This window comes from Panthera tigris, chromosome C1 (assembly GCF_018350195.1).
Source record: "Panthera tigris isolate Pti1 chromosome C1, P.tigris_Pti1_mat1.1, whole genome shotgun sequence".
Classification (NCBI taxonomy): domain Eukaryota; kingdom Metazoa; phylum Chordata; class Mammalia; order Carnivora; family Felidae; genus Panthera; species Panthera tigris.
The window spans coordinates 19782339-19800503 of NC_056667.1; the positions used below are offsets into that span (position 1 = coordinate 19782339).

Sequence of the window (18165 nt, forward strand, 5' to 3'; positions counted from 1 at the left end):
AGGCCCTTTTGCCGCCCCCCCCTCCCCCCCCGTCCCCCGCCCATCCCAGGGCCCTGGACTGGCGGGCTTCTGCAAGGCAGGGCTGGGGGCGGTGCTGCCTGTGCTGTGGGCTGCCATTTTGGGTGGGCCCAGCCATAGGAAGGTCACTATGGGGGGAAGAAGCTCCTGCACTCTGAGCTGGGGCATTCAGAGTCTGTGGCCTTGCTGACTTCTACTGCACATTCTCTCAAAGGGATGTTTGCAGGTGCTGGGATGCCCAATGTGTCACTGCCTCATTGCTTTGTGACTTTTATCTGTGTTCTAGTCTCCCCTCCTTAGGATCAGAGGAATCGAGGAAGGATTTATCCCTGGGCCCCCCCGGAGTCATGGGCTTGGGGTCTACATTGTCCCCTCCTCAGCAGGGGAGCCTGACCCATCTTCTGTCCCTCCTCCCTGCAGAGGGGGAAGTGAGAAGGAGGGGGTCAGGGACCCTGCCTTCTGGGCCGGGAAGGCTGAAAAAGCAGAAGTAGACGAGTAACAGGGCCCTCTGGCCACCGGCTTGAGCCCCACCATGCAGACCCCGGCAGATTTCCCCAGGGTTGAGAGAGACTCACTCCCCTGTCCCAGAAAGGTGAGCAGAGGGTTGGCCTGCCTCCAGCAGCGTCTGTCACCATGACCCTGGGCAAAGAATGGGTTTGGGAGTGGCTTTGTCCCCTGGGGTTTCCGGGTGACTGCTTCTGTCCCGAGGGAGTGTTCTCGGAGGCAGACAGGCAAGTGGAGGCTCAAACCTCAGGGCGGGGTGGGCAAGGGTTGCTGTGTGGCTTTGGCTCACCTCAGCCCCTCTCTGAGCCAGGCTTTCTGCCTGTCCCACACAGGGTGATACTCAGGGGCCTGATTAGCATGCAGCTTCTTAGAGCTGCAACTTTTGTGACTGTTCAAGGTCCCCTGAAGATGGGGCTGTGTCTGTCAGGGTCTAGACCTAGAATGGGAAGTCCCTGGACCCACCCCAGTACTGAGGGAGGGGGTGGGCTTGGATGGGCAGGGCATGGCTCTGACTGACTTACCTGCCCACCCTTTCCTGGCCACTTGAGGCCCGCTGACCCCAGGCCAGGCAGTAACTGGAGGAAGGATTTGAGTTTAAGCCTGCTCTGCCACTGGTTCCCTTTCAGCCTGGGTGAGTCACTGTCCTCTGGGCCTCGGTTTCCTGTTTCTGAAATGGGGATAACAGCTTTTGGGAAATTTGGATCAGAGTCAAAGCCATCAGATTGCATTCAGGAGATGTTCCTCTCAGTCCACTATCTTAGTCCAGGGCCCTGGCATAGGAAGAGACCTCAGAGGTGTGTCTGCCACAAATGCTGGACTGTCCCCCCCAGCGCTGGGTGTTTGCAGGTGATGTCTCTGCACCTCTTTTCCCACCCCCTGGCAGACCAGCAAGAACCCAGAGCTCTGCCATTGAGTCCAGGGTCTGACTGTCTGCATGTCTTTCCTGCCTGTGTGTATGGCTTGGGTATCTGTCAGTCTACTTGGGCCTCACTGTCTCTTTCTGCCACCCACCTGCTTCTGTTCCTGTTTCTGTCTCCATTTGATGAGTGCCTATCTTCACCTGTTGGGTACATCTCACATGTCGGGTGCCTGTTGGGTTGTGTCCCCTTCTGTCTCTGCCTGTTGAGTACGTGTCCCATCTGTCTCCACCTGTTGGATGCAAGCCCCCATCTGCCTCTGCCTGTTGGGTCCCCATCTGTCTCTGCCTGTTGAGTTTGTATCCCCTTCTGTCCCTGCCTGTTGGATATGTGTCCCCATGCACCTCTGCTTGTTAAATATGAGTTCCCTCCTGCCTCTGCTTATCGGGTACTTGTTGGATATGTATTCTTCCTACCTCCCCTTGCTGGACATGTATCCCTATCCATCCCTGATTTGTGGGCATGCGTCTCTGCCTGTTAGATGCCCATCTTCATCTGTCTTTACCTATTGATGCCTGCCTCTGCCTGTTCGGTGACCCTCTTTATCTGCCTCTACATGTTGGGTGTCTGTCTTTGCCTGTTGGGTACCTGTCTACCCCTCAGCAGCTGGGTTGGCCTGGGGCTTTTCCTTTGGGACCCACAAGGAGGGTTGGGGGGAAGGGCCTGAGGGCAGCCCTCAGGCAGTGGGGAGGGGGGAAAAGAGAGGAAGGTAACGTGGTGAGATTGTAGGCCTGGAGCTGGGAAACCACAGGCCCTGAGTGATTGGCGGCCCTGAGCAGGGCCCAGCCCCCGCCCTCACCCTGCACATCCGCCTTGGGCCTGGCCACCTCCGAGGCAGCCCCTGACGCTGCCTGCTCCTGCCATGGTGCCTCGGCCCTGCCGGGCGAATGGAGCAGGATCCCAAGCCGCCCCGCTTGCGGCTCTGGGCCCTGCTCCCCTGGCTGCCCAGGAAGCAGCGGCCCAGGATCAGCCAAACCTCTCTGCCTGCCCCTGGCCCTGGCTCTGGCCCCAGGCAGGACTCGGTGAGTGTGCCCAGATGTCTGGTCTTGGCCTGGCTATGGCCCTTGGAGCAGGTGCCTGGGCAGCCAGTTTGGCCTCAGTTGGCTGTGGACTCCAAGCCCAGGCCTGGCCCTGCTGGATGACTGGACCCTGCCCAGGTTTGCTTCCTAGGGAAGTGAGGAGGCACTTCGGGGCTCTAGAGCAATACCAGCAGATTGGAGGGAGGGCAGAAGGGTCCTAGAACAGCTAAGACCGGGCAAGGGGTTTTTAGTAGACTTCTATGACGGAAGTTTCTATGGGTGGATCGTGGAGTCTCTAGGCCTCTGCTCCTTTCTACCCCAGACTGGCACTTGGGTTGGCCGGGGGAGCCTCTGGTGACTTTTGGGTCCCTGTGCATCTCAGCCCTGTCCCTCTGGCCAGAAGGGTCCTGTCATCCATTCTGACCAGGAACAAAAGCCCAGCTCTACCTCCCCAGTCTGAGCACAAACTCTACTTCCTATTGTGGCAGAACCAAAACCTTTGCAGCAGGGGAGGGGAGCCCCACAGGGAGGGCCTGCGCAGAGCTTTGGGCCTCAGCCAGAGCCTGGGGTTGGCTCCACCTGGCTGTGCCTGGGCATCCCTTTGGGCCTCTCCAGGCCAGCACAGCTGGAGCAAGAGGAGCAGTGCCTCACCTGACTCAGCACCTTGGTAGTTTGATCCTCCCCGGCCCTTGAGGCCCTTTTGGTATTGATGAGCCAGGAGGCTGGCCCCTTCAGCATAGCTGTCTGGTGCTGCTGGCAGGGCCCTGTCTGCTGAGGTCTAGTGGGAGCGGGCTTGGATGGGGACCATTCCCCCGGCCGGCCCGGATGAAACCCACCATGCCCACCAGCTCTATCCCTCTATCAGGATGAGGGCATCCTCAAGGAGATCTCCATCACGCACCACGTCAAGGCTGGCTCTGAGAAGGCCGACCCATCCCATTTTGAGCTGCTCAAGGTTCTGGGCCAGGGATCCTTTGGCAAAGTGAGTTCTGAGCCCACAACTGGGAGGGCAACACTGATCATGTCAGAGGTGGGGATGAGGGGTCACCCTGGGGCTCAGGATCTGAGGGCAAGGGTTGCTGGGTCTGAGGGGGGGACAGGAGGTCACCTTGGCACCCAGGGAGGGCAAAAGGTCAACCTGGGACTCGGGAACGTCAGAGGTCAGCCTGTGCCCTGGAGGATGGAAGCTGATGGGCTGGGCCCCCCTCCCCAGCTTCTCCTCTGCTTTTTCCCCACTGCTTTCTCAGGTCTTCCTGGTGCGGAAGATCACCCGACCTGACAGTGGGCACCTGTATGCCATGAAGGTACTAAAGAAGGCAACGCTGAAAGGTGAGTGGAGGTCCCCTCCCCATGCAGAGCCCAGACTGGGCCCCAGATTGTGGGAGACAGCCCAGCTCTCAAGGTGTTGGGTCTGACAGAGAAGGCAGTTCTATCTCCAGAAGTACCTGGTCTGAAGGTAGAGAAACAGGCCTGTCCTCAGCCACCCCTTACTCCCTATCCCACCCCATTGCAAAGACGGGGTCCCTTTCGAAGAAAAGACTTCTGGGGAATAACCGCATCCTTCCCCTCCCCCACCCCCAAGCCAGCCACCAATTACCATAGCTGAAGGTGAATGTCTAGAAGGAGGCAGGGGGTGAGTGCAGTATGTTTGTGGCAGGGGCCTTCACACCCCTGATACTCAGGTTACCTGGGCAGAGTTGCTTCATGAGGGAGACCTCTCAGGGTGGAGAAAGGTGTTGGGGAAGAGGCAGGGAGTCCAGGCAAGCAGCTAGGGCAGGCAGGAGAGAGTGAGTTGAGGCAGGGCCACAGAGATGGACAGCAGGGAGGTTCAGAAGGGAGCCCAAGGCCAGGTCTAGAATTCCACGGCTCACAAAGTGTATTGCTGTGGTTGGTAGTGGACTCTGGGCTGGCAGTGACCCTGACCAGGTGGAGTAGGCCCTGGCTGAAGGGAGGGAGGGAGGATCAGAAGTGTTGGCCTTGGGGACTTTAGGGGTCATGTAGCCCATAAAGTGCTGTCTGTGGGGTACTGTGGTTTTGGTGCCCTAAGGCCAGGCTGGTAGGGGTAGAAGTCATTCCCCAGCAGGGGTGATGGGAGCCATGAGGGAAAAGGATGAAGGACTTGGTCGCTGCTGTGAAGGTCCCCAGGCTGGGGCGGGAGTGGCTGTGTTGACCCTGCAGCGTGGTGCACTTGGTGCTGTGAGTGAGAAGCCCAGGGGAGAGTGGGTTGCAGCCTCACAGAAGGAGTAGCCATTTGAGCTATGCCTTGAGAAGGATCAGTTAGGAGTTCTCCAGAATGAAAATAGTAGAGGGAGGGTTCCCCGGGAAGGAGGAGCTGTTGGCCCGAGCAAAAGTGTAAAAAATGTAAGGTATATTTGGCCAACAGCAGCAGGAATAGTTAACTCCAGCATGGTCCATGCCACACCTGGTAAGGGAAACGAAAAAATTAAAATCGAAGGCAAAAAGTGCTCTGAAGGAGCAAAGCACAAGCCCTGCAGGAGAGAGGGCCCTAATTTAGCTTGGCAGTTTAAGGAAGACTTCCTGGAGGAGATGAGGCCTAAGCTGAGTCAAAGAAGAACCTGCTGGTGATCAGAATGCCTAGGGACTTTCATTCGTTAAAAAAAAAAAAAAAAAAAAAAAGAGTATGTGGGGGTGTCTGCTCAGACACACGAGTCTGAATCTTAGGCCCAATGACTCTGCCTAACTAGCTCCCAAGTGACTGTTCTCTCCATCCCCCCAGACTGGAACTAGGGATTTTTGTGCCAGGTGAGGAAGGGTCTGGTAAAGGCATCCCAGGGGGAGCCTCAGGGGCAGAGGCTAAGGGCACACAGGACAAAACAGGTTGCTGAGATTGGCTGGATTGGATGGCCCTTGATGGGGGCTGGGGGGAGAGAGAGGGCGAGAGGGATGGGCAGGGGGCTAAGGGCCCAGCCCTGAGTACTGCCATGTAATGTGAGGAACTCGTGGAAAAGAAGAGCCCTTCTTAGACAGGGCTTGGGGCTGACTCTTTAGGGGGAGGGGCTAGACTCCTAGTGACTGTCTTTCTCTTCTGGCCAGTGCGTGACCGTGTTCGGACCAAGATGGAGAGAGACATCCTAGCTGATGTAAACCACCCGTTTGTGGTGAAGCTCCACTATGGTGAGACCGCAGTCCACTTGAGTTCGCAGCCTACTTGAGTTCGCACCCTGCCTGCCAGCCTTTGCCTTTGCCTGTGGGCCACTGCCTTCCCCGTATGTTGCCCCCACCCCCAGCAGGCCAAGGGAGCTTAGAGTAAAGGGGCAGGGCCCAGGACCCAGCTGGCTCCACCATCGCCTTTTCCCCTCTCCCCAGCCTTCCAGACTGAGGGAAAGCTCTATCTTATTCTGGACTTCCTGCGAGGCGGGGACCTCTTCACACGGCTCTCTAAAGAGGTGAGCTAACACCCCACTGCCCCGGGGCCCCGAGATGGAGCTGGAGGGACAACGAGGCATCCCATCCCAGAGCCCTGTGAACAACCTGTCTGGTGTGGCTTGGACCTGGGACCACCCAGGCCTGCCTAGCAGTCCCTGGCCCAGGAACTGATACCCAGTGTCACGCTGGGACAAAGCGTACAGCTTGGCAAAGCCTTCGTTCCTCCCAAGATGGGTGAGGAGGATCAGGCCCTGGGTCTCCTTGATTCCCAGGAGCTAAGGGATCTTTCGTCTCTCTGCCTCCATTCTTCTAAGGCTGCCCTGGGCAGGGCTGTGAAGATGGGCAGAAGCTTAAATCCACCCAGAAAGCTAAATATTTTAATATTATGTCCCATGTGTTAATCAAAAGGATTTTAACTGACATAAAAGAATTCGAGCCAGATATAAAAATGGGACCATTAATACAAGTCAAACTTCAGAAGAGAAACAAACTTTAAAAGAAAAAAATTTAAAAAAATTTTTTTTAATGTTTATTTATTTTTGGGAGAGAGAGACAGAGTGCAAGCGGGAAGGGACAGAGAGAGATGGAGACACAGACTGTGAAGCAGGCTCCAGGCTCTGAGCTGTCAGCACAGAGAGCCTGACGTGGGGCTCGCACTCACAAACTGTGAGATCATGACCTGAGCCAAAGTCAGACGTTCAACCCACTGAGCAACCCAGGCACCCCTAAAAATTTTTTAAATGTTATTTTAATGTTTGAATAGGCAATACACTCACATGATTGAAAAGAAAAATGTCGGGGCGCCTGGGTGGCTCAGTCGGTTGAGCGTCCGACTTCAGCTCAGGTCATGATCTCGCCGTCCGTGAGTTCGAGCCCCGCGTCGGGCTCTGTGCTGACAGCTCAGAGCCTGGAGCCTGTTTCGGATTCTGTGTCTCCCTCTTTCTCTGACCCTCCTCTGTTCATGCTCTCTCTCTGTCTCAAAAATAAATAAAATGTTAAAAAAAAAATTAAAAAAAAAAAAAGAAAAGAAAAATGTCATTGAGAAATCTTCCTCCCACCCCAGTCCCTCTACCCGCCATAGGTAAACACTTTTACTGATTTCTTGTTTAAGCGCCCCATGTTTCTTTGGTAATACAACCCATTCTGATACATGTTCTGAATTCCAACCCCCATTTCCTTACATAAAAAGTACTAATCTATGTATCTGTTCTATATCTTGCCTTATTCAAGATAGCAGATCATGGAGATGGATCCATATCAGAACATGGAAGTTTCCTTGTTCTAGTTTATGGCTGCATAGCACTCCATTACACATGGGAGAGATGGTTTATCCCAGTCTTCTGCCCAACCCTTTTGCTATTTCCAAACAACGCCACAATGAGTGACTCATATGTTAATCATGTCATACCTCAAACCCCTTTACATATTGTTTTAATTTTTACTTATTTTTTCATTGTTTTAACGTTTATTTTTAAAGAGAGACAGAGTGCGAGTGGGGGAGGGGCAGAGAGAGAGAGGGAGACCCAGAATCTGAAGCAGGCTCCGGGCTCTGAGCTGTCAGCACAGAGCCTGATGCGGGGCTTGAACCCACGAACCGCGAGACCATGACCTGAACTGAAGTCGGGCACTTAACCGACTGAGCCACCCAGGTGCCCCTCGTACCCCTTTATACAGAGCATGGTGTGTGGCCCTGGGGTGTCTAAGGGTCCTCCCCGAGGTGGGCCGCCGAGACCAGGAAGCTGCTGACTGCAGTACCTGAGCTCCTGAGGAAGAGGCAGTCGCAGCTGGCGTCCCCTCCCGCCTGTCGTAGGTTATGTTCACAGAGGAGGATGTGAAGTTTTACCTGGCTGAGCTAGCTTTGGGCCTGGACCACCTGCACAGCCTGGGCATCATTTACAGAGACCTCAAACCTGAAAAGTGAGTGAAGCCCCAGCTCTGCCCCAGCCTCCCTAGCCAGGGCAGAGGCAGGCCTTGGGGTCTCTCCTGACAGGGGTGGGTGTAACTCTCCCCAACAAAGTCTCCCTGTGTGTGGCCGCCCCGTGGATAGGTGGGTGGGACGGGTGGTGGTGGCAGCAGGGCCCTCTTAGGGGTCTGCCTAATTACCAGTGTCCGTTAAAAGGGCTGGACACCTCCTTGCAGGTACGTTGCCTACATTTTTTTCTTTTTTTTTTTGCTAATCCAGTGCGATGTCTGAGATGCCACCACTAAAGGTCATTCTTTGTTTGATACGGTCCTCTCTAGAATTTTCCTGAATATCTAAACATCCTCAAATGGTAACTTGACAGCCAGGGGCAGGTGCTGGGCTGAAATGAGATCTGACTTTAGAGTTAGGCAGACCTGAATTCAAATCTTGTCTCCATCACCTTTTAGCTCTGTGACCGTGGGGTGTTGCTTGACTTCCCTGAGCTTTAGTTTCCTCGTTGTTAAAATAGGGCCATAATAGTACCTACCTCATCCAGTTGTTCCGAGGATTAGCAAAGAACACAGGCCACACATCTGCATGGCACCACCACCACCCTGCTCCACCTGCCATTCACCGGATGGATCTGGGTGGATCGCCTTCTCTGGGCTGGGCCCAACCCCCACGGCCCCCTTGGTGTCACCAGAACCCAAGGGGCCACAGCTGAGGGGCCCCAACTCCCATCTCTCCATTACAGCATCCTTCTGGATGAGGAGGGCCACATCAAACTCACCGGTGAGTAGAAGGCACCTGCCCCCTCAATTCCCAGGGGAGGTCAGGATGGGCTCTTGATGGGCCTGGGCTGAGCGCTAGGGGATCCATTCTTCCCGAGAGGCTGTGCCAGGTACTCGGAAGTGGTCAAAAGCCCAGACCCTAGACTTGGGATGGCCTGGGTGTGAACCCCAGCCCCATGGGAGTGGTGCCCTCAGGCCTATGGGCAGGGGGCTTTGGGTGTGCAGGGTTGGCAGGGAGGAAGGCAAGGGGGGGGGGTTCCTAAAGATGTGTCCTCATGCCCTCCTTGCCACAGACTTTGGCCTGAGCAAGGAGGCCATTGACCATGAGAAGAAAGCCTATTCCTTCTGCGGGACGGTGGAGTACATGGCCCCTGAGGTCGTCAACCGCCAGGGCCACACCCACAGTGCAGACTGGTGGTCCTATGGGGTGCTGATGGTGAGTGGCCAGACAGGGGAAAAGCATTCAGCCCATGCCTCAGGCCTCAGTTTTCTCATCTGAACAGTGAGGGGGTTGATAGTCTCTAAGACTTCCTCCTGTCTTCTCCCAGCCAAGCTGCCTCAACGTCCACCCAGCTGCAGTTTCCTTCCTTAGGAAGATTCCAGGCTTGGCCCCACCTGGGCTGCCCCCGCCCCAGGACTGGGCCTCTCCTCAGCCTCAGGCCCCTAGTGCTGCTTTCGGTGTTCTGATTGACAAAGGAACCAGAGACAGTCACAATTCTCGATCCAGGTGGTCCTGCCACAGGCCAGCAGGAATCCTGGGAGTGAAGCTGAGTGGTTTGGGTGGGAGGAGGTGGGGGACATGGGAGATGGAGACCAGAGCCTAACAGACCCTTGTCTTTTACAGTTTGAGATGCTGACGGGCTCCCTGCCCTTCCAGGGGAAGGACCGGAAAGAGACCATGACACTGATTCTAAAGTAAGCACCAGCCCTGTCCTGACACCTCAGGGTCTCCCCTGATGTCTGGCCCCAGTTTGGGGGCCAGAATAATATCCTGTACCTGCCTCAGATTTCCCCATCAATGAGACCCTCCTCTGAGCTAAGCATTATGCTTTCTGGGGCCCCCTTTTCATCCATCAGGGCCTGTGGGTGGGGAATCCCTGAAGTCTTTGGGAGGTGAGTTAGTGGATGGTTTGTCTGGATTGAGCTGGAAATTAGACCTGGACAGAGCGGGGAGGGGAGATGGGCCTCTGGGGCGGGCTCAGCCCTGATGAGACCTGGGGGCTGTTTTAGGGCGAAGCTAGGCATGCCCCAGTTTCTGAGCACGGAAGCCCAGAGCCTCCTGCGGGCCCTGTTCAAGCGGAATCCTGCCAACCGTCTCGGTAAGCAGCTCCAGCTTGGGAGGGGAGCGGGGTACAGCTGCAGCCTAGGCCACAGTGTCACATCTGGGGCTGAAAGGGGCCGTTGTCCTTTGTGTGGGCAGACAATGCCGCCGGCCACCCTGCTTTCTGGCTCCATGTGTGGTGTTTGGGGCGGGGGGGGTGACCTGTGTATAGGGGGAAGGCAGGAACTGAGTCATCCCTACTCCCCCTGGGGACAAGGACAGAGGCCCCCACACAGGTCCGCCAAGGCTGCTGGCACAAGAGAAGGCATGAGCTCAGGAGTCAGAAGGCTCAGGTCCCAATCCTGTCCCCATGGCAGGTCCTCACCGCCCTGCACACAGTGGTTCCTCCATAAATATTTGTTGAGTGAGTGCCATTTATGAGCTAAGTGACCCAAGGCAGTTGACTTCACCTCCCGGAGCTCTGGGTCCTCGTCTCCACGGGAGATGATGATCCAGATCCCTCTTGACTGAATGAAGTTGCATGAACATGCCTGGCATGTAGTAGCTTTTCAGTATGTCTTGGCCCCTTGGATCCTGGGTTCATCTGGACCATGACCAGCTTTGTAAGGTCCCAGTTCAGGTCCCTGGGGTCGAATGGAGTGAGAGTCTGCCTGGTGGCTGAGAAGGGCAATGGGATGGATAAAAGCAATGGAGATGAGGCCTGGGTTGAGAGGGAGATGGGAGTCCCCTGCAGATGTCAGAATAAGTCTGATTTCTGTTCTCTGTGGCCTTGGACAAGTTGCCTGACCTCTCTGGGCCTTTCTTCTTCCATGAGTACATTTGGAGCTTGATCATAACGGTCTCCAGAAAGTGGAAAACGCTGAGTGGGCAATAGGCCTCTGGGGTGACGGCTGGGTGGCTTTGGGGCGGGGAGAGCCTATCGTCCCTCCCTGCTCCCAGTAGACAGCTGCAGCCGCTGGTCCCAGACCACGGTGAGGTCACTCAGCAGACAGGGTGGGTGTCTGGGAGTTGGACCATCCAGGGGCAGACCCCTCATCTGGGCTCTTTCAGGCTCCGGCCCTGATGGGGCAGAGGAAATCAAGCGGCATATCTTCTACTCTACCATTGACTGGAATGTGAGTGTGTCTGTCCACCCCACAGCCTCAGTCAGGGCTTCACCGGTGGTGGGAGGGGGCTTCCTCCGATGTGGAGCAGAGGGTGACAGCATGGCCTTGGAAGCAAGGGCTGGCCTCCCCCGGGCAAGCAATTATGCCCCCGTCTGTACAGCCTGCATAGGCAGGGCTAGTTACCTTCTCCTGCCTGAGGCTCCTGGTGGGTTGTTGAGGATGGGCCATGGTGACCGGAGTGGCCACCTCACCTTGCAGAAGCTGTACCGTCGCGAGATCAAGCCACCCTTCAAGCCAGCCGTGGCACAACCTGATGACACCTTCTACTTTGACACTGAATTCACGTCCCGCACACCCAAGGGTATGTCGGTTGTCTGGCTTGTCTTGGGCTGGCACAGGAGGGAAGCAGGGAGTCAGGGGCCCCTTGGGATGTAGGGTGGTCAGGGACTCTGGCAGGCCCAGGTGTGTGGGCAGACTGAAGGGTGGGTCTCTGACTCTTTGTCCCCATCTCATTCTGCCTGACTCTCCCACTCCAGGGCTCTATGGGCCTCTTTGTACGTGAGTGAGGGGGTGGGGGGAGTGGGTGGTTAAGGCCACAATAGAAAAGTCAGGCCCCCTGCCCCAGGCATCTTCCAGCCCACTGGGAAGACCAAACACATCGGGCTCACACTCACGTCAGGGCTAAAGAATCTGACCCAGCAAAAACATGAGGTGGAGACAGTCTGTCAGAGCAGAGGTGACAGCGCCCACAGGTCAGGGGCAAGTGTGGGAAACGCCTTTGGCTGCTCTGATCACTGGACCTCAGTGTGTTCATCTAGAACATGGGCTCGGTCACAGACTCACTCGGTCCCTGGGGTTATTGCAAGAAGCCAAGGATGGGGCTTCTGGGAGGGAGTTTGGTAAATCCCAATATCCTGGTCAGATATCGGGGGTTAGTGTTAGTTCTGGAAGGCTTCCCGGATGGATGGGTTTTAGCAGAGGGGCTGCTCTTCTCACTGCGGGTTGCACAGCTCTGATGACAGGGAGCTTAGCACTTCGCAAGCAGTTGGTCTCATCTTTATTCGCTTACCGGATCAGTACATACCAGCTTCCTACTGTGTGCCCCTGATCAGCCATGAGGGGATTGCCCCGCCTCCTATGGCCTAGACTGTGGTCGGGGGAGAGGTGTGAAAACTCTACTGGGCGGTGTGGCAAGTGCAGCATCATAGGGGTGAGGAGTTGGAGGAGCAGGCTCAGGCAAGGCTTCTCAGAGGAGGGTGTGCCAGCTGAACTGTGAAGGACAGACAAACAGTAGAGTATCTGGTCAGAGGGAACGGCATGTGTGGTGGCTCAGGGTCTCCTTTAAGGATCTGGGAAGTCTGGCGTGGCTGAGCTGTAGAGTGGGAAGAGAGGAGGCTAAGATCATAAGGACCTCAGTCACCAGGCTGAGAAGTTGGGCTTTTGGGCTTTCTTCTGGGGCAGAGAGGAGCACTTGAAGGGTTCTGGCAGGGGGTAGATTTGCAGCTGGGACCATCCTTCCCGCTGCCTGGGCAGAAGATGGACCTGAAGGGGCAGACCCGAGGCAGTGAAGCAAGGGGGAGGCTTCCAGAAAGGGATGAAGTGTCTTGGCCTGGGCCGAATGCCCATCGTGGGGTGTCTTTTATGTTTCTTGTGTGTCAGGCCTGGGCTGGTCTAAACGCACACGAACAGATGGCCTAATTGAGGTCTGGCACGAGAGGCCTGCCCAAGCCCTCTCCACAGCCCTGGTCTCCCTTTTCTGGGCTGCCTCGGGGTCAAGGGCACCTTCTCAGGGTCACATCCCCCTCCCACCCCTGCAGACTCCCCAGGCATCCCTCCCAGCGCTGGCGCCCATCAGCTGTTCCGTGGCTTCAGCTTCGTGGCCACTGGCCTGATGGAGGATGATGGCAAGCCTCGGCCCACGCAGGCACCCCTGCACTCCGTGGTACAGGTGAGGGGGCAGAAGACTGCTACTCCGTTGTCTTTTCTACCCAGAAGCCACAAAGGCAGAGAACACAGGCTCTAGAGTTCAACCTCTGATTGCCACCGTGTAGCCCATTGGACCTCCAAACCTCCTTGGGCCCCACTTTTTCCGTTTGTAAAACAGGGATGGCAACATGGATGTAACAGATTTCCTAGCACAGAGCCAGGGACGTTGTGGAGCCTGGATAAATAAATGCAAGGCGGTGCCCAGGGTGGTGGTGCTGTGGGGTGGCTGTCAGATCCCTGATGGGGACGGGTGGCAGAGGGCTCGTGTGTCCTCACACTTGTCCCCCATTAGTACACTTTCCGTGGGAGATTTAGAATTCAGAGGCATGAGGGTAGACTCTGGAGCCCATTGTCCAAGGTAAGGGACTTTGGGCGAGACACTTACCTTCCCAGTGCCTCAGTTTCTTCATCTGTAAATGGGGGTGATGATAGAACTTTTCTCCATAGGTTGTTGCATGTGTAAAATTAAGGTGACTGTGTAATTTATTCTACAACTGGGACATCTTTGTCTGGGACAAATATTAAACCAGACCGGATACAAGGACAACAGGCATAAACCAGGGCTGTCATATGGCGTGTGGTCACCTGCCGTAAAGTGCTGAGAGCAGTGCCTGCCGCACATAAGCACCACAGAAGCATTTGCTGTTGTTAATGTCTCAGAACTTTAAGACACGTCATGACGTGGGCTGTGACGCCCCAGAAGGGGGGAGGCAACTCGTCTAAGTTCACAGGATGTGGCAGAGCTGGGACCCAGCTCAGGGCTCCCGTGTCTCTCAGGCCTACCCAGCTTTCTCAGAGCCACAGACCCCTCGATGCGTGTGTTGCATTTCTGTTGACCACAGTGCGGGAGCCAGTGAGTGTGCCCGTATAGAGTAGAAAATTGAGGCCCAGAAGCCAAGGCCTTGGGTACTGGGGGACGAGCCCTGCATTCTAGAGCAGAGGGCCAGCCCCACCTGTTGGTCTTCTGCAGCAACTCCATGGGAAGAACCTGGTTTTTAGCGATGGCTACGTGGTAAAGGAGACGATCGGTGTGGGGTCCTACTCCGTGTGCAAGCGCTGTGTCCATAAGGCCACCAATATGGAGTATGCTGTCAAGGTGGGCCTCTCGACCACGTCTCGGCCTAGGCTGCTGGGCCAGGGGGAGGCCACTGTAGCCTCAGTCCTTCGGTGGGAGTTGGGGGATGGGTTGGTGCCCTAGGCTCTGTGGGTGGGTGGAAGGCATGTGGCTAAGACCCCCAAGCCCTGCAGTGTGGGCTCCGTGGCAGGGAGGGACTCTGGAGACTGTCCCCCTGATATCTCCCATGTACCCCCTTTCCTCAGGTCATTGACAAGAGCAAGCGGGATCCCTCAGAAGAGATTGAGATTCTTCTGCGGTATGGGCAGCACCCCAACATCATCACTCTGAAAGATGTGAGTGGGGGTCCTTGAGACTGAGATGGGGGCTGGGAACTTGACTCCGGGATCTGTCTCAGGACTGTCATTCCTTTGATTTCTGATTTTCCTCTGCTCCTGGGAGCGAAGGATCTCTGTGCCTCGGGTCTGGCGATGCCCCAAGGCCGTCCACTTCAGACTCAGGCATCCTCTGACAGCTTCCCCAACCCTCGGGGGACCAGTGCCAATCTCCTCCCGTCTAGGGGTGGAACAGAGGCCCAGATAGGTGAAGGCCCCGCCAGGACCACAGAAGCACAGAGCAGAACCCACGTCCAAGGCTCATGTTATTCTTTCCTGGCCCAGTGAACCGGTAACTGAGGGGCCCCGGCCTGGCACGGAGGGGAGGGACCTGACGGTGAGGTCTCTGGCAGGTGTATGATGATGGCAAACATGTGTACCTGGTGACAGAGCTGATGCGGGGCGGGGAGCTTCTGGACAAGATCCTGCGGCAGAAATTCTTCTCAGAGCGGGAGGCCAGCTTTGTCCTACACACCATCAGCAAGACCGTGGAGTACCTGCACTCCCAGGGGGTAAGTCTGGGGTAGGGGGCGCCCGGTGGGGATGGCGGGCCGCCAGGGGTCATACCAGCAGTAGAGTGCACGAACCGTGGGCTGGCCCAGGCAGTAGCGGTCTTCAAGCAGCCAGACCATCCCTAGGGAGACTAGGGATGGTGGGTGGGTGAGCAGACGGATACGAGGAAGGGAAACGGCGAGAGATGAGGCCGGATTGTGACACGGAGTGTCTACACCATGCTTACTGTATGCCCTGCACCGTGCCAACTTGTTTCCTTACGTTACCTCAATTGATTTTCACAACAACCCTACGAGGTAGGTGCTGTTATGGGCCCCCCCCCCCTTTACAGGCAAGAAGACCAAGGCTCAGAGATGTAAGGTCACTTGCCCAAGGTCACACTGAGGGATGTGGTTGGGGAGCTGCAGACAGGGAGTGGGTTTTTGAGCTGGGAAGCAGCAGGGTCAGCAGGGAGGTGAATCTGGTTGTGGGTTCAGCTGCCGGGACAGAGGGAGTGAATGCAGGAGTAAATGTTGCTGAAGACACAGCAGGTGCTACAGAAGAGGTATTTGTCCAAATGAGAGGATGTGGCCTTTATCATTGCCTGGGATGGAGATGGAAAATTTCCTGATGGTGTATAGAAGCTGGAAACAGAGTTAGCATGAGTTTCTTTCTGGACGAGATGATGTTTTGGGGTGCTTCCAGTCAGACGGTTGTGGGGGTTAAGAATCCAGGCTCTGGAATCCGACTGGCTGTGTCCAAGTTCTGTGTATATGGTTGGGAAGGGCTCTCACCTCTGAGCTGTTTCCTCGTCTGCACACTCGGGATCGAGGGAGCTGCTACCTCGCAGGGTGGATTGGGTTGAAGCAAGGCGCCGCTCCGGGAGGGCACTGTGGGCCGGGGCAGCCCCGTGGGAAATGGTGCACAAACTTCAAGGGAAATAGGGCCAGATCATTGCTGTGCCTTTTTTTTTTTTTTTAATGTTTATTTATTTTTGAGAGAGAGAGAGAGAGAGAGAGCATGAGCAGGGGAGGGGCAGAGAGGGAGAGAGAGGGAGACACAGAATCCGAAGCCGGCTCCAGGCTCTGAGCGGTCAGCACAGAGCCCGACGAGGGGTTTGAGCCTACGAACCGTGAGATCATGACCTGAGCCAAAGTCGGAAGCTTACCCAACTGAGCCACCCAGGTGCCCCCGGTGTGCCTTTTTTTTTAATTAACTTTTTATCAAAAATGCTAAACATATGCAAAGCTATGAGAAAAGTATAATGAACCTTCAGACACCCATCTCCCAGATTAAAGAACTGTTGAGATTTTTATCTCCCTTCTTCCTTCTCTTTCTTTCCTTCTCTTTTCCTTTTCTTCCCCCGTTTCCTTCCTTCCTTCTCTCCTTCTTTCTTCTGTCCCCTCTCTCCCTCTCTTTCTTTCTTTTTTTTTTTTGTTGTTGTTGTTGTTGTTGCTGAAGTATCTCTCCCAACTTTTTACTGAGGAAGACATTCAAATCTATAGAAAAGTTAAAAGAATATTACAATGAAAATGATTTCCCCTTCCGAATTCACCAAATCTTAGCAGTTTGCCACATTTGCTTTCTCTCTCTCGGTCTTTGCCTCTATCTCTATACCCTTGTCTACATATAAATATATATTTTTTATGGGTGCAACTGAGAAGCGTTGCAGACATTATGACCCTTGACCCATAAATGCCTCTAATTAAAGGGTTTTATAGAGAGAGGGAAAGAGTGAGAGCAAGAATGAGCTCCAGCCGGGGAGGGGCCGAGGGAGAGAGAATCCCAGGCAGGCTTCACGTCCCCATCTCACAACCCCTAAAGCATCTTACAGCATATCTCAGACCTCACATAATCTTAGCTGTGTATCTGTAACTCTATAAAAGACATTCTTTTGTAACAACTAACAGAATTAACAATTACTTGTGTTCACATAGTACCCAATCAACAGACACATTTCCCTGTTGTCCTTTCAAAAAATCTTTTTGCCATCAGTGTATTGGAAAACCAGTCTCTGCAGGATTTACTCCTTTCAGTCACTTGTTAAGTCCCTCAAGTCTCTTTTCAAAAACTGAGATAAGGGGCGCCTGGGTGGCTCAGTCAGCTGAGCTTCGAACTCTTGATCTCGGCTCAGATCGTGATCCCAGAGTTGTTGGATCGAGCCCCACATCGGGTCTGCACTGAGCGTGGAACTTGTTAAGATCCTCTCCCCCTCTCAGGGGCATGTGGCTCAGTTGGCTGAGCATCTAGATGATCTTGATTTGAGCTCAGGTCATGGTCTCATGGTTCGTGAATTCGAGCCCTGTGCCCAGCTCTGCACTAAGAGTGCAGAACTTGCTTGGGAGTCTTTCTCTCTCCCTCTCTCTCTGCCCCTCCCCCACTCATGCTCGCCCTCTCTCTCTCAAAATAAGTAAATAAACTTTAAAAAAAAAAGATTCTCACCCTCTCTCTGCCCCCTTTCCTCCAGCTCGCTCATATGCACACTCTCGCCCTCTCAAAAAAAAAAAAAAATACTGATATAAAATTTGCATACAGTAGATCTTAAGTGTATAGTCTGATGAGTTTTTTTGTTACATGTGTACATCTACATAACCTCCATAGTAAAACCTCCCTTTTCTTTTTTCTTTTTTTGTTCTATTTATGTATTTTGAGAGAGAGAACAGGGAAGGGGCAGAGAGAGAGAGAGGAGAGAGAATCCCAAGCAGGTTCCATGCTGTCAGCATAGAGCCCAATGTGGGATTCGAACTCACAAACAGTGAGATCCTGACCTGAGCCAAAACCAAGAGCAGAACACTTAATCGACTGAGCCACCGAGGCACCCCAGCTTCCCTTTTCTGTGCCACTGGAATGCCCCACATTCGGAATGTGTCTGCTTTCTTGGGGCATCATTTTAGTTGTTTCTCTGGTGCCTGTATTTCTAAAGTCTTAATTATATTCTGCTTCAACTTATTTTTGGGAGCGGGGAGTTAGAAAAGACTTCATGGGGCGGGGGCACCCGATTCAGTCGGTTAAGCACCTGACTCTTGATTTCGGCTCAGGTCATGATCTCAGGATTCATGAGATCAAGCCCTGTGGCAGGCTCTGCACTGAGAGCACGGAGCCTGTATGGGGTTCTCTCTCTTCCTCTCAGTCTGCCCCTCCCCAACCCCCCCCCCCACCGTGCTCAAAATTAAATAGACATTTTTTAAAAACAACAAAAAACCACTTCATGGGAGGTGCAGTGTACTTCATATGACATCACATCCCCAGGCACAGTGTCCCTGTGCCCCCCTTGGTCATTAGTCCTCTCAGGCGGTAAGAGTCTAGGGATG

At 54.6% G+C, this 18165-nt stretch overlaps 1 protein-coding gene across 7 annotated transcripts in view; it reads left to right on the top strand.

Annotated features, from left to right (window-relative positions):
• RPS6KA1 (ribosomal protein S6 kinase A1) overlaps window positions 1-18165 on the top strand; it is a 53613-nt gene that overhangs the window by 25715 nt on the left and 9733 nt on the right. For 2 of the 7 annotated variants that reach the window (XM_007078149.3, XM_042995664.1), the window contains exons 3-17: window positions 3324-3440; window positions 3706-3787; window positions 5513-5593; window positions 5786-5865; window positions 7656-7762; window positions 8503-8540; window positions 8833-8975; window positions 9384-9454; window positions 9770-9858; window positions 10872-10936; window positions 11186-11288; window positions 12745-12875; window positions 13884-14009; window positions 14234-14323; window positions 14716-14874. In XM_007078149.3, the coding sequence (XP_007078211.1) occupies window positions 3324-3440; window positions 3706-3787; window positions 5513-5593; window positions 5786-5865; window positions 7656-7762; window positions 8503-8540; window positions 8833-8975; window positions 9384-9454; window positions 9770-9858; window positions 10872-10936; window positions 11186-11288; window positions 12745-12875; window positions 13884-14009; window positions 14234-14323; window positions 14716-14874 (1482 nt within the window). Of the gene's footprint in view, window positions 1-87; window positions 611-1070; window positions 1154-2150; window positions 2462-3306; window positions 3441-3705; window positions 3788-5512; window positions 5594-5785; window positions 5866-7655; window positions 7763-8502; window positions 8541-8832; window positions 8976-9383; window positions 9455-9769; window positions 9859-10871; window positions 10937-11185; window positions 11289-12744; window positions 12876-13883; window positions 14010-14233; window positions 14324-14715; window positions 14875-18165 lie in introns of those variants that run through there. The other 5 variants (XM_042995666.1, XM_007078150.3, XM_007078147.3 and 2 more) reach the window with 5 other exon arrangements.